Source organism: Poecilia mexicana, unplaced genomic scaffold (assembly GCF_051168715.1).
Source record: "Poecilia mexicana isolate PSO_F unplaced genomic scaffold, ASM5116871v1 scaffold_2, whole genome shotgun sequence".
NCBI lineage: Eukaryota > Metazoa > Chordata > Actinopteri > Cyprinodontiformes > Poeciliidae > Poecilia > Poecilia mexicana.
Genome location: NW_028263371.1, coordinates 52,176,973 through 52,191,865, shown reverse-complemented (window position 1 = coordinate 52,191,865; position 14,893 = coordinate 52,176,973). Strand labels below are relative to the sequence as shown.

Below are 14,893 nucleotides of genomic sequence, written 5' to 3'. Positions count from 1 at the left end.
TTTGCATTGGCTAGCTTTGTTGCTGTGCCTGTCTCATTGGCTGATAACTTAGACAGATGATCTCATATCCATCACCGTCTTGGAGACATTATGACCTGATGTCTGTTCTAATGTCCCCGAGTTGCTCAACAGTCCTCTTGTGTCTAACCTGTTCTTATGAAAGGTTTAAGTTCAACAATAAGGCCTTGGTTACCTCTGCTCTCCCATCAGTTCCCCTTTCTCCCTGACTTTTCACCTACCATCTACCTCCAACACAACATCAGTGACCTTTAGTTACAGTTACACATTTTACACCATTTCAAGTTCAATGTCAAAATCACATTTACAACCTTTTAGTTTCTCTGATTTAGCATTCATTTATAATTTTATAACCATTACTTATTAGTTACCCTCATTATAATCATAATGTGTTATTACAGACATCTCTGAAAAGAAACCAAGAATAATCCATTATTCTAATTATTTGATACCATGTTACAGTTACTTCTTTCACCTTTAAGTACTTCCATAAGTTTAAGAGTAAGTGTAAATATTCTTAAATTCAAACCAACATCAACCACTGGTTAACCAATATAAATTATTGTTTTAATCATAAGTCATCATTATTAATTTAAGTATTTCTCTCTGGGTTTTATCCAATTACTCAAAATGTTTAGATTTTATTCTTTAAACCTTTAATGCTGAAAATGAGCAATCTGAACTATTTTTATTCACTGCAGGTTGGAAACTTCCTCTTTCTACAGGAAACCTGCTCTTCCTGTTCCATGACTCTTTTTCTGTCGGACTATGATTTTTTATGATTAAATAGAAAAAAGTAGAAAGTTTGCAAAACACAATAACAACACACACAACCAGATTAATTTTATTACAGTCTGACTCTACTGTTCGGTCTTGATGTCACCTGTGCAATTAGTTTTAAAGATAACTTTATTTATTGTTATTATTCAACTAAAATCTCCAGCATGGGGAAGTGGGATGAGCTCGACTTTTCTCGACAGTTACATTTGCATCTCTCTTTTTGTTTGCTGCATTTTATCTGTGGTTGTAGTCTTGTTTTGTTTGCATCTCTTTGTTGTTGTTTGCATCTTTTCTCTGTTGCTGCGCGTTTGCACCTGTCTGCCACCGTACTTATGAGATTATGGAACATTTATTGAAATATTTAAACTGTTTTTCACTTTCTTTCTCAATCTACAGATCTGCTCTAAGAGAAAATGAACAATTAAAATCAGACATTAAAAGGTATTGTTAACACAGAACATGTTTCACCTCCAGATATTATGATGCCGAATGTAAAAGTTCATCTAACAGTTTCTAGATCACCAATGCGTTGTAAGTTCTCTGATGTTCCTGCTGAATCTGCGTTATAAAGAACATGATCTGTTATATCTTTAACTCAGACTGACTGACCTAATGATTTCTCATGCAAAGGAGATCCAGAAGATCAGGTCAGTGTTGCTCTGGGTGTGTTTACATGAGACACTGATCTGAAGGAGATACCAATTAAAACATAGATTGCAGTTCCTAATGTTTCACATGACACACAAGATTCACATGAACATTAGTTAAGGTGACATTTAGTCCTATTTATTCTTAAAACATGATTTCATTTTCTCTGCTACAGATGTGATTTAGAAGAAAAACAAGCAAAGACAGCCATTGAGAGGTAATGATAATAACCTGAAAGAAAACATGACAATGTAAAAATATTTTAATCATGTCAAAACCTTGCAAGAGATCTTAAAACCTATGAGACACTTAACAATGCTGTGACGTTCCTGCATCATTGGTGTTAAGCTGAGTTGTTTTTCTGCCATATCTTAAAACAGACTAACTGAGACAAAATCATCTTATGAAAATGAGATCCAGAAAATGAGGCAATTTTGTACATTTGTTTTTATAAGAGAAAGTAACTAGACTGCATATAATGATCGACTGTGAATCATCAGCGATGTCTACATCAAAGCTTTTGTGATCTCATATTAATCTTAAATATCTTTCTCATATTTCCTTTGAAATCAGGAAACAGGAAGAAGAACTGAAGTCAGACAATCAAAGGTATTCATATTACACAATGTGAAAGAACACATTACAGTTGAAATATTGTAATTTGAAAATCTCAGTTCACTTTTAAGTTCTGGGATTTCATTCCAACTTTGTGTAATTACGAGTTTTATTTGGTAATTTTTACCACAGATTGACTAAAACAAACACATCACTGGAAAATGAACTCCGTCAAATGAAGTAAGTTCAGAGTTGATTTTCATATGACAAAATCACATGATGAAATATGGAGACATGGAGGAGCGGTTGGAGTTCCTACATCATCCTGGGGTTCAAATATTCAGTTTTGGCCTCAAGAACCACCTTCCAGTTGGACATTCGTCAGAAAGACGTTCTTGTCTGTTTTGTAGGGTAATATAATGGTACTCTGAATTGTTTCAGTTGAGCTTGAGTTGCAGTAAATCTGTAGTGAACTAAAGCACTATGCAACCTTGTTAAATCTCATTATGATTAAACTTCATACTAATTGTTTCCAAATAATAAGAGATTCACTTGTTTTTTTCTTCATTCCTTCAGATCTGACCTTGAACTAAAAGAAAAAGAACTGAAATCAGCTGGAGAAAGGTAGTATTCACATGAGCTGACAGAAGTCATTATTATTCAATATAATGCATTTCTGAGGTTCAAGTTCACTCCATGGTGCATCAATTAGAGTGACATGGAATATTTAAAAAATATTTTATTGTACTTACTGTAAAAGAAATATTCTGGTAATATTTTACAGTTTACGTTTTTAGCATTAATTGAAACAAATGCTGCATGTGTCCTTTTAAATCAAATTTATTGGACTTTGTTGACTTGTTAGATACAAAGAGCTTCCTACTCTATACTAAATGAATTTAAAAACAGTTTATACGTATGTACTAAATATTCAATTGTAAAATATTATAGAATTTCTTCAGAAAACTTGATTTTTAATCTGTAGGCTGGTTATAAAAAAGAAATATTAATCTGTCAAAATGTTATCCACACAAAATGTAAAAAGCCCTTTAGAATTTAACAAATTTGTTATGGCTGCTTGTCCAAGTTTCCTTAAAGTTGTCTTTTTAGTTTTTTACATTTAGTTAAACAATCTGCATCTTCATTGATTTCTCCTCAGAATCTGTAACAAATAAAATATGTCTATTTTATCTTAACACAGACTGGCTGAAACACAGACGACTTACGAAAATGAGCTCCAACAAATGAGGTTTATATTCTATAATTCTTCTTTTAAAATTATGTTCAGAGAAAATGTTTACTTATGACATGTAGATCACAATTTGTCATTTGTAAAATGTCATAAGAAAGTCTAATGAGGTCATGGAACATTTATTGAAATATTTAAACTGTTTTTCACTTTCTTTCTCAATCTACAGATCTGCTCTAAGAGAAAATGAACAATTAAAATCAGACATTAAAATGTATTGTTAACACAGAACATGTTTCACCTCCAGATATTATGATGCTGAATGTAAAAGTTCATCTAACAGTTTCTAGGTCACCAATGCGTTGTAAGTTCTCTGATGTTCCTGCTGAATCTGCGTTATAAAGAATATGATCTGTTATATCTTTAACTCAGACTGACTGACCTAATGATTTCTCATGCAAAGGAGATCCAGAAGATCAGGTCAGTGTTGTTCTGGGTGTGTTTACATTAGATTCTGATCTGAAGGAGATACCAATTAAAACATAGATTGCAGTTCCTAATGTTTCACATGACACACAAGATTCACATGAACATTAGTTAAGGTGACATTTAGTCCTATTTATTCTTAAAACATGATTTCATTTTCTCTGCTACAGATGTGATTTAGAAGAAAAACAAGCAAAGACAGCCATTGAGAGGTAATGCTAATAACCTGAAAGAAAACATGACAATGTAAAAATATTTTAATCATGTCAAAACCTTGCAAGAGATCTTAAAACCTATGAGACACTTAACAATGCTGTGACGTTCCTGCATCATTGGTGTTAAGCTGAGTTGTTTTTCTGCCATATCTTAAAACAGACTAACTGAGACAAAATCATCTTATGAAAATGAGATCCAGAAGATGAGGTAATTTTGTACAATTGTTTTTATAAGAGAAAGTAACTAGACTGCATATAATGATCAACTGTGAATCATCAGCGATGTCTACATCAAAGCTTTTGTGATCTCATATTAATCTTAAATATCTTTCTCATATTTCCTTTGAAATCAGGAAACAGGAAGAAGAACTGAAGTCAGACAATCAAAGGTATTGATATTACACAATGTGAAAGAACACATTACAGTTGAAATATTGTAATTTGAAAATCTCAGTTCACTTTTAAGTTCTGGGATGTCATTCCAACTTTGTGTAATTACGAGTTTTATTTGGTAATTTTTACCACAGATTGACTAAAACAAACACATCACTGGAAAATGAACTCCGTCAAATGAAGTAAGTTCAGAGTTGATTTTCATATGACAAAATCACATGATGAAATATGGAGACATGGAGGAGCGGTTGGAGTTCCTGCATCATCCTGGGGTTCAAATATTCAGTTTTGGCCTCAAGAACCACCTTCCAGTTGGACATTCGTCAGAAAGACGTTCTTGTCTGTTTTGTAGGGTAATATAATGGTACTCTGAATTGTTTCAGTTGAGCTTGAGTTGCAGTAAATCTGTAGTGAACTAAAGCACTATGCAACCTTGTTAAATCTCATTATGATTAAACTTAATACTAATTGTTTCCAAATAATAAGAGATTCACTTGTTTTTTTCTTCATTCCTTCAGATCTGACCTTGAACTAAAAGAAAAAGAACTGAAATCAGCTGGAGAAAGGTAGTATTCACATGAGCTGACAGAAGTCATTATTATTCAATATAATGCATTTCTGAGTTTCAAGTTCACTCCATGGTGCATCAATTAGAGTGACATGGAATATTTAAAAAATATTTTATTGTACTTACTGTAAAAGAAATATTCTGGTAATATTTTACAGTTTACGTTTTTAGCATTAATTGAAACAAATGCTGCATTTAAACATGTTTAAAATAAATCATGTTTATTTTAAACATGATTTAAAATAAATTTTAAATCAAATTTATTGGACTTTGTTGACTTGTTAGATACAAAGAGCTTCCTACTCTATACTAAATGAATTTAAAAACAGTTTATACGTATGTACTAAATATTCAATTGTAAAATATTATAGAATTTCTTCAGAAAATTTGATTTTTAATCTGTGGGCTGGTTATAAAAAATAAATATTAATCTGTCAAAATGTTATCCACACAAAATGTAAGAAGCCCTTTAGAATTTAACAAATTTGTTATGGCTGCTTGTCCAAGTTTCCTTAAAGTTGTCTTTTTAGTTTTTTACATTTAGTTAAACAAACTGCATCTTCATTGATTTCTCCTCAGAATCTGTAACAAATAAAATATGTCTATTTTATCTTAACACAGACTGGCTGAAACACAGACGACTTACGAAAATGAGCTCCAACAGATGAGGTTTATTTTCAATAATTCTTCTCTTAAAATTATGTTCAGAGAAAATGTTTACTTATGACATGTAGATCACAATTTGTCATTTGTAAAATGTCATAAGAAAGTCTAATGAGGTCATGGAACATTTATTGAAATATTTAAACTGTTTTTCACTTTCTTTCTCAATCTACAGATCTGCTCTAAGAGAAAATGAACAATTAAAATCAGACATTAAAATGTATTGTTAACACAGAACATGTTTCACCTCCAGATATTATGATGCTGAATGTAAAAGTTCATCTAACAGTTTCTAGGTCACCAATGCGTTGTAAGTTCTCTGATGTTCCTGCTGAATCTGCGTTATAAAGAATATGATCTGTTATATCTTTAACTCAGACTGACTGACCTAATGATTTCTCATGCAAAGGAGATCCAGAAGATCAGGTCAGTGTTGCTCTGGGTGTGTTTACATTAGATTCTGATCTGAAGGAGATACCAATTAAAACATAGATTGCAGTTCCTAATGTTTCACATGACACACAAGATTCACATGAACTTTAGTTGAGGTGACATTTAGTCCTATTTATTCTCAAAACATGATTTCATTTTTCATTTTCTCTGCTACAGATATGATTTAGAAGAAAAACAAGCAAAGACAGCCATTGAGAGGTAATGCTAATAACCTGAAAGAAAACATGACAATGTAAAAATATTTTAATCATGTCAAAACCTTGCAAGAGATCTTAAAACCTATGAGACACTTAACAATGCTGTGACGTTCCTGCATCATTGGTGTTAAGCTGAGTTGTTTTTCTGCCATATCTTAAAACAGACTAACTGAGACAAAATCATCTTATGAAAATGAGATCCAGAAGATGAGGTAATTTTGTACAATTGTTTTTATAAGAGAAAGTAACTAGACTGCATATAATGATCGACTGTGAATCATCAGCGATGTCTACATCAAAGCTTTTGTGATCTCATATTAATCTTAAATATCTTTCTCATATTTCCTTTGAAATCAGGAAACAGGAAGAAGAACTGAAGTCAGACAATCAAAGGTATTCATATTACACAATGTGAAAGAACACATTACAGTTGAAATATTGTAATTTGAAAATCTCAGTTCACTTTTAAGTTCTGGGATGTCATTCCAACTTTGTGTAATTACGAGTTTTATTTGGTAATTTTTACCACAGATTGACTAAAACAAACACATCACTGGAAAATGAACTCCGTCAAATGAAGTAAGTTCAGAGTTGATTTTCATATGACAAAATCACATGATGAAATATGGAGACATGGAGGAGCGGTTGGAGTTCCTACATCATCCTGGGGTTCAAATATTCAGTTTTGGCCTCAAGAACCACCTTCCAGTTGGACATTCGTCAGAAAGACGTTCTTGTCTGTTTTGTAGGGTAATATAATGGTACTCTGAATTGTTTCAGTTGAGCTTGAGTTGCAGTAAATCTGTAGTGAACTAAAGCACTATGCAACCTTGTTAAATCTCATTATGATTAAACTTCATACTAATTGTTTCCAAATAATAACAGATTCACTTGTTTTTTTCTTCATTCCTTCAGATCTGACCTTGAACTAAAAGAAAAAGAACTGAAATCAGCTGGAGAAAGGTAGTATTCACATGAGCTGACAGAAGTCATTATTATTCAATATAATGCATTTCTGAGGTTCAAGTTCACTCCATGGTGCATCAATTAGAGTGACATGGAATATTTAAAAAATATTTTATTGTACTTACTGTAAAAGAAATATTCTGGTAATATTTTACAGTTTACGTTTTTAGCATTAATTGAAACAAATGCTGCATGTGTCCTTTTAAATCAAATTTATTGGACTTTGTTGACTTGTTAGATACAAAGAGCTTCCTACTCTATACTAAATGAATTTAAAAACAGTTTATACGTATGTACTAAATATTCAATTGTAAAATATTATAGAATTTCTTCAGAAAATTTGATTTTTAATCTGTAGGCTGGTTATAAAAAAGAAATATTAATCTGTCAAAATGTTATCCACACAAAATGTAAAAAGCCCTTTAGAATTTAACAAATTTGTTATGGCTGCTTGTCCAAGTTTCCTTAAAGTTGTCTTTTTAGTTTTTTACATTTAGTTAAACAAACTGCATCTTCATTGATTTCTCCTCAGAATCTGTAACAAATAAAATATGTCTATTTTATCTTAACACAGACTGGCTGAAACACAGACGACTTATGAAAATGAGCTCCAACAAATGAGGTTTATTTTCAATAATTCTTCTCTTAAAATTATGTTCAGAGAAAATGTTTACTTATGACATGTAGATCACAATTTGTCATTTGTAAAATGTCATAAGAAAGTCTAATGAGGTCATGGAACATTTATTGAAATATTTAAACTGTTTTTCACTTTCTTTCTCAATCTACAGATCTGCTCTAAGAGAAAATGAACAATTAAAATCAGACATTAAAATGTATTGTTAACACAGAACATGTTTCACCTCCAGATATTATGATGCTGAATGTAAAAGTTCATCTAACAGTTTCTAGATCACCAATGCGTTGTAAGTTCTCTGATGTTCCTGCTGAATCTGCGTTATAAAGAACATGATCTGTTATATCTTTAACTCAGACTGACTGACCTAATGATTTCTCATGCAAAGGAGATCCAGAAGATCAGGTCAGTGTTGTTCTGGGTGTGTTTACATTAGATTCTGATCTGAAGGAGATACCAATTAAAACATAGATTGCAGTTCCTAATGTTTCACATGACACACAAGATTCACATGAACTTTAGTTGAGGTGACATTTAGTCCTATTTATTCTTAAAACATGATTTCATTTTCTCTGCTACAGATGTGATTTAGAAGAAAAACAAGCAAAGACAGCCATTGAGAGGTAATGCTAATAACCTGAAAGAAAACATGACAATGTAAAAATATTTTAATCATGTCAAAACCTTGCAAGAGATCTTAAAACCTATGAGACACTTAACAATGCTGTGACGTTCCTGCATCATTGGTGTTAAGCTGAGTTGTTTTTCTGCCATATCTTAAAACAGACTAACTGAGACAAAATCATCTTATGAAAATGAGATGATTTTCATAATCATCTCATTGATTATGAGATGATTTTGTACATTTGTTTTTATAAGAGAAAGTAACTAGACTGCATATAATGATCGACTGTGAATCATCAGCGATGTCTACATCAAAGCTTTTGTGATCTCATATTAATCTTAAATATCTTTCTCATATTTCCTTTGAAATCAGGAAACAGGAAGAAGAACTGAAGTCAGACAATCAAAGGTATTCATATTACACAATGTGAAAGAACACATTACAGTTGAAATATTGTAATTTGAAAATCTCAGTTCACTTTTAAGTTCTGGGATGTCATTCCAACTTTGTGTAATTACGAGTTTTATTTGGTAATTTTTACCACAGATTGACTAAAACAAACACATCACTGGAAAATGAACTCCGTCAAATGAAGTAAGTTCAGAGTTGATTTTCATATGACAAAATCACATGATGAAATATGGAGACATGGAGGAGCGGTTGGAGTTCCTGCATCATCCTGGGGTTCAAATATTCAGTTTTGGCCTCAAGAACCACCTTCCAGTTGGACATTCGTCAGAAAGACGTTCTTGTCTGTTTTGTAGGGTAATATAATGGTACTCTGAATTGTTTCAGTTGAGCTTGAGTTGCAGTAAATCTGTAGTGAACTAAAGCACTATGCAACCTTGTTAAATCTCATTATGATTAAACTTCATACTAATTGTTTCCAAATAATAAGAGATTCACTTGTTTTTTTCTTCGTTCCTTCAGATCTGACCTTGAACTAAAAGAAAAAGAACTGAAATCAGCTGGAGAAAGGTAGTATTCACATGAGCTGACAGAAGTCATTATTATTCAATATAATGCATTTCTGAGTTTCAAGTTCACTCCATGGTGCATCAATTAGAGTGACATGGAATATTTAAAAAATATTTTATTGTACTTACTGTAAAAGAAATATTCTGGTAATATTTTACAGTTTATGTTTTTAGCATTAATTGAAACAAATGCTGCATGTGTCCTTTTAAATCAAATTTATTGGACTTTGTTGACTTGTTAGATACAAAGAGCTTCCTACTCTATACTAAATGAATTTAAAAACAGTTTATACGTATGTCAGTGATTCTTGAGAATAGGGACAAAACAGGCCCCATGGATAAAGCACAAAATTTGAATAAAATATACATAAAATATAATTTTTTCAAATATCTGACTAAACTAACCTGGGTCATATGAGTACAACAATGTATATTTTTCATGTGTTTGCTGAATATTTTTTTATTTTAAACATTGTAGTCGGTGGATGATCCCTGTAAAAGCCCTTGTCCAGGAGCAGAACTCCATACATTATGATAGTTTAAAACATTTAAAGAAATACTAAAATTATATATTAGGACAATTAAGTATAAGTACTCATATGAATAATTATAAAAGTACCAATAAATTGAATTAAAAATAATTTTTAGATACTTTCCAGCTCCGTTGAAATTTGTCCCTAGTTTTTGTCAACACTGTCAGACATGAAAAGAATACAAAAAAATCAGGCATTATTGGGGGGCACCAGAACTTCTGAGGACCCCATGACGTTGTCTTTTCTCTTCCTTTGCTAGGAGGGCTAGTTAGCTCCGGTTAGCTTAAGTTATTCTTTAGTTTTTTCTTCTTTTTTCTTCTTAAGTTGCTTGTCACAACCATGATGTGTCAACTCCATAACTGACAATTTACAAAACTTTGATGAAATTTTGTGAAATAAAAGCATAATTTCGGTAAATTGTAAAGATTTCATGGAGCTGATGATCTACAATATGACCTCCTTCAGAGTAACATCACATAAATTGAGGTAGTTTGGTTTTTTTGTCACCTCCGTCAGATGTCAACTCCATCAGAGATTTTCTGACTCTTTCAGTGAAATTGTTGTCAAATCTCACTTAAATGTGCAATTAATTCATCTTAATGTATTTTACATAAATTGCATTACTTCACATGTATCTAGTACTTCATTTTACTCACTAGTTTGTCACCATCTTCAGTTCTGTGTCAACTCCGTCATGCACTGTCAACTCCATCAGATGGACTTTTTGTTGTTTTTTGTTTTAAATAATATTTATTTTGTTTCTTGAAAAGCATTTGTCTGTAAAATGAGTGAAAATATCACTAATAGGGTATTTTAAAAATCATTTTATATTTATTTTTGTCAGATGATCATGACAAAGTTCTGGGTCAGGTGGATTAAAAATGTAATTTTGTAAAAAAAAAAAAATGCCTGCACCTTAGCATCTTTACATTTCCTAAAAATTATTTGTCACATTTGCATACATAAGGTTGAGAAATAATAAACAAAAATATATGGGAAAAAAAACATTTTGTCCCTATTCTCAAGAATCACTGATGTACTAAATATTCAAATGCAAAATATTGTAGAATTTCTTCACAAACTTGATTTTTAATCTATAGGCTGGTTATAAAAAAGAAATATTAATCTGTCAAAATGTTATCCACACAAAATGTAAAAAGCCCTTTAGAATTTAACAAATTTGTTATGGCTGCTTGTCCAAGTTTCCTTAAAGTTGTCTTTTTAGTTTTTTACATTTAGTTAAACAATCTGCATCTTCATTGATTTCTCCTCAGAATCTGTAACAAATAAAATATGTCTATTTTATCTTAACACAGACTGGCTGAAACACAGACGACTTGTGAAAATGAGCTCCGACAGATGAGGTTTATTTTCTATAAGTCTTCTCTTAAAACTATGTTCAGAGAAAATGTTTACTTATGACATGTAGATCACAATTTGTCATTTGTAAAATGTCATAAGAAAGTCTAATGAGGTCATGGAACATTTATTGAAATATTTAAACTGTTTTTCACTTTCTTTCTCAATCTACAGATCTGCTCTAAGAGAAAATGAACAATTAAAATCAGACATTAAAAGGTATTGTTAACACAGAACATGTTTCACCTCCAGATATTATGATGCTGAATGTAAAAGTTCATCTAACAGTTTCTAGATCACCAATGCGTTGTAAGTTCTCTGATGTTCCTGCTGAATCTGCGTTATAAAGAATATGATCTGTTATATCTTTAACTCAGACTGACTGACCTAAAGATTTGTCATGAAAAGGAGATCCAGAAGATCAGGTCAGTGTTGCTCTGGGTGTGTTTACATTAGATTCTGATCTGAAGGAGATACCAATTAAAACATAGATTGCAGTTCCTAATGTTTCACATGACACACAAGATTCACATGAACTTTAGTTGAGGTGACATTTAGTCCTATTTATTCTTAAAACATGATTTCATTTTCTCTGCTACAGATGTGATTTAGAAGAAAAACAAGCAAAGACAGCCATTGAGAGGTAATGATAATAACCTGAAAGAAAACATGACAATGTAAAAATATTTTAATCATGTCAAAACCTTGCAAGAGATCTTAAAACCTATGAGACACTTAACAATGCTGTGACGTTCCTGCATCATTGGTGTTAAGCTGAGTTGTTTTTCTGCCATATCTTAAAACAGACTAACTGAGACAAAATCATCTTATGAAAATGAGATCCAGAAGATGAGGCAATTTTGTACATTTGTTTTTATAAGAGAAAGTAACTAGACTGCATATAATGATCGACTGTGAATCATCAGCGATGTCTACATCAAAGCTTTTGTGATCTCATATTAATCTTAAATATCTTTCTCATATTTCCTTTGAAATCAGGAAACAGGAAGAAGAACTGAAGTCAGACAATCAAAGGTATTCATATTACACAATGTGAAAGAACACATTACAGTTGAAATATTGTAATTTGAAAATCTCAGTTCACTTTTAAGTTCTGGGATGTCATTCCAACTTTGTGTAATTACGAGTTTTATTTGGTAATTTTTACCACAGATTGACTAAAACAAACACATCACTGGAAAATGAACTCCGTCAAATGAAGTAAGTTCAGAGTTGATTTTCATATGACAAAATCACATGATGAAATATGGAGACATGGAGGAGCGGTTGGAGTTCCTACATCATCCTGGGGTTCAAATATTCAGTTTTGGCCTCAAGAACCACCTTCCAGTTGGACATTCGTCAGAAAGACGTTCTTGTCTGTTTTGTAGGGTAATATAATGGTACTCTGAATTGTTTCAGTTGAGCTTGAGTTGCAGTAAATCTGTAGTGAACTAAAGCACTATGCAACCTTGTTAAATCTCATTATGATTAAACTTCATACTAATTGTTTCCAAATAATAAGAGATTCACTTGTTTTTTTCTTCATTCCTTCAGATCTGACCTTGAACTAAAAGAAAATGAACTGAAATCAGCTGGAGAAAGGTAGTATTCACATGAGCTGACAGAAGTCATTATTATTCAATATAATGCATTTCTGAGTTTCAAGTTCACTCCATGGTGCATCAATTAGAGTGACATGGAATATTTAAAAAATATTTTATTGTACTTACTGTAAAAGAAATATTCTGGTAATATTTTACAGTTTACGTTTTTAGCATTAATTGAAACAAATGCTGCATGTGTCCTTTTAAATCAAATTTATTGGACTTTGTTGACTTGTTAGATACAAAGAGCTTCCTACTCTATACTAAATGAATTTAAAAACAGTTTATACGTATGTCAGTGATTCTTGAGAATAGGGACAAAACAGGTCCCATGGATAAAGCACAAAATTTGAATAAAATATACATAAAATATAATTTTTTCAAATATCTGACTAAACTAACCTGGGTCATATGAGTACAACAATGTATATTTTTCATGTGTTTGCTGAATATTTTTTTATTTTAAACATTGTAGTCGGTGGATGATCCCTGTAAAGCCCTTGTCCAGGAGCAGAACTCCATACATTATGATAGTTTAAAACATTTAAAGAAATACTAAAATTATATATTAGGACAATTAAGTATAAGTACTCATATGAATAATTATAAAAGTACCAATAAATTGAATTAAAAATAATTTTTAGATACTTTCCAGCTCCGTTGAAATTTGTCCCTAGTTTTTGTCAACACTGTCAGACATGAAAAGAATACAAAAAAATCAGGCATTATTGGGGGGCACCAGAACTTCTGAGGACCCCATGACGTTGTCTTTTCTCTTCCTTTGCTAGGAGGGCTAGTTAGCTCTGGTTAGCTTAAGTTATTCTTTAGTTTTTTCTTCTTAAGTTGCTTGTCACAACCATGATGTGTCAACTCCATAACTGACAATTTACAAAACTTTGATGAAATTTTGTGAAATAAAAGCATAATTTCGGTAAATTGTAAAGATTTCATGGAGCTGATGATCTACAATATGACCTCCTTCAGAGTAACATCACATAAATTGAGGTAGTTTGGTTTTTTGTCACCTCCGTCAGATGTCAACTCCATCAGAGATTTTCTGACTCTTTCAGTGAAATTGTTGTCAAATCTCACTTAAATGTGCAATTAATTCATCTTAATGTATTTTACATAAATTGCATTACTTCACATGTATCTAGTACTTCATTTTACTCACTAGTTTGTCACCATCTTCAGTTCTGTGTCAACTCCGTCATGCACTGTCAACTCCATCAGATGGACTTTTTGTTGTTTTTTGTTTTAAATAATATTTATTTTGTTTCTTGAAAAGCATTTGTCTGTAAAATGAGTGAAAATATCACTAATAGGGTATTTTAAAAATCATTTTATATTTATTTTTGTCAGATGATCATGACAAAGTTCTGGGTCAGGTGGATTAAAAATGTAATTTTGTAAAAAAAAAAAAATGCCTGCACCTTAGCATCTTTACATTTCCTAAAAATTATTTGTCACATTTGCATACATAAGGTTGAGAAATAATAAACAAAAATATATGGGAAAAAAAACATTTTGTCCCTATTCTCAAGAATCACTGATGTACTAAATATTCAAATGCAAAATATTGTAGAATTTCTTCACAAACTTGATTTTTAATCTATAGGCTGGTTATAAAAAAGAAATATTAATCTGTCAAAATGTTATCCACACAAAATGTAAAAAGCCCTTTAGAATTTAACAAATTTGTTATGGCTGCTTGTCCAAGTTTCCTTAAAGTTGTCTTTTTAGTTTTTTACATTTAGTTAAACAATCTGCATCTTCATTGATTTCTCCTCAGAATCTGTAACAAATAAAATATGTCTATTTTATCTTAACACAGACTGGCTGAAACACAGACGACTTGTGAAAATGAGCTCCGACAGATGAGGTTTATTTTCTATAAGTCTTCTCTTAAAACTATGTTCAGAGAAAATGTTTACTTATGACATGTAGATCACAATTTGTCATTTGTAAAATGTCATAAGAAAGTCTAATGAGGTCATGGAACATTTATTGAAATATTTAAACTG

At 31.4% G+C, this 14,893-nt stretch overlaps 1 protein-coding gene across 1 annotated transcript; it reads left to right on the top strand.

Moving 5' to 3' along the window:
* The first annotated feature begins 1,198 nt into the window (after nucleotides 1-1,198).
* LOC148160920 (uncharacterized) lies at nucleotides 1,199-8,101 on the top strand. Its single transcript, XM_088002821.1, has 22 exons — nucleotides 1,199-1,239; nucleotides 1,398-1,445; nucleotides 1,622-1,663; nucleotides 2,020-2,055; nucleotides 2,194-2,241; nucleotides 2,578-2,625; nucleotides 3,203-3,250; nucleotides 3,623-3,670; nucleotides 3,847-3,888; nucleotides 4,052-4,099; nucleotides 4,245-4,280; nucleotides 4,419-4,466; nucleotides 4,803-4,850; nucleotides 5,474-5,521; nucleotides 5,894-5,941; nucleotides 6,125-6,166; nucleotides 6,330-6,377; nucleotides 6,523-6,558; nucleotides 6,697-6,744; nucleotides 7,081-7,128; nucleotides 7,706-7,753; nucleotides 7,923-8,101. The coding sequence occupies exons 2-22, from the start codon at nucleotides 1,411-1,413 to the stop codon at nucleotides 7,975-7,977; spliced, it is 948 nt and encodes a 315-aa protein (XP_087858947.1). The 5' UTR covers nucleotides 1,199-1,239; nucleotides 1,398-1,410; the 3' UTR covers nucleotides 7,978-8,101.
* Nucleotides 8,102-14,893: the final 6,792 nt, after the last annotated feature.

Coding starts and splice junctions, on each gene's coding strand:
- LOC148160920 (XM_088002821.1), top strand. CDS start 1,411: ATGATTTCTCATGCAAAGGAGATCCAGAAGATCAG. Junction 4,281..4,418: donor CTGAAGTCAGACAATCAAAG/GTATTGATATTA, acceptor TTTTTACCACAG/ATTGACTAAAACAAACACAT. Junction 6,378..6,522: donor AATGAGATCCAGAAGATGAG/GTAATTTTGTAC, acceptor CTTTGAAATCAG/GAAACAGGAAGAAGAACTGA.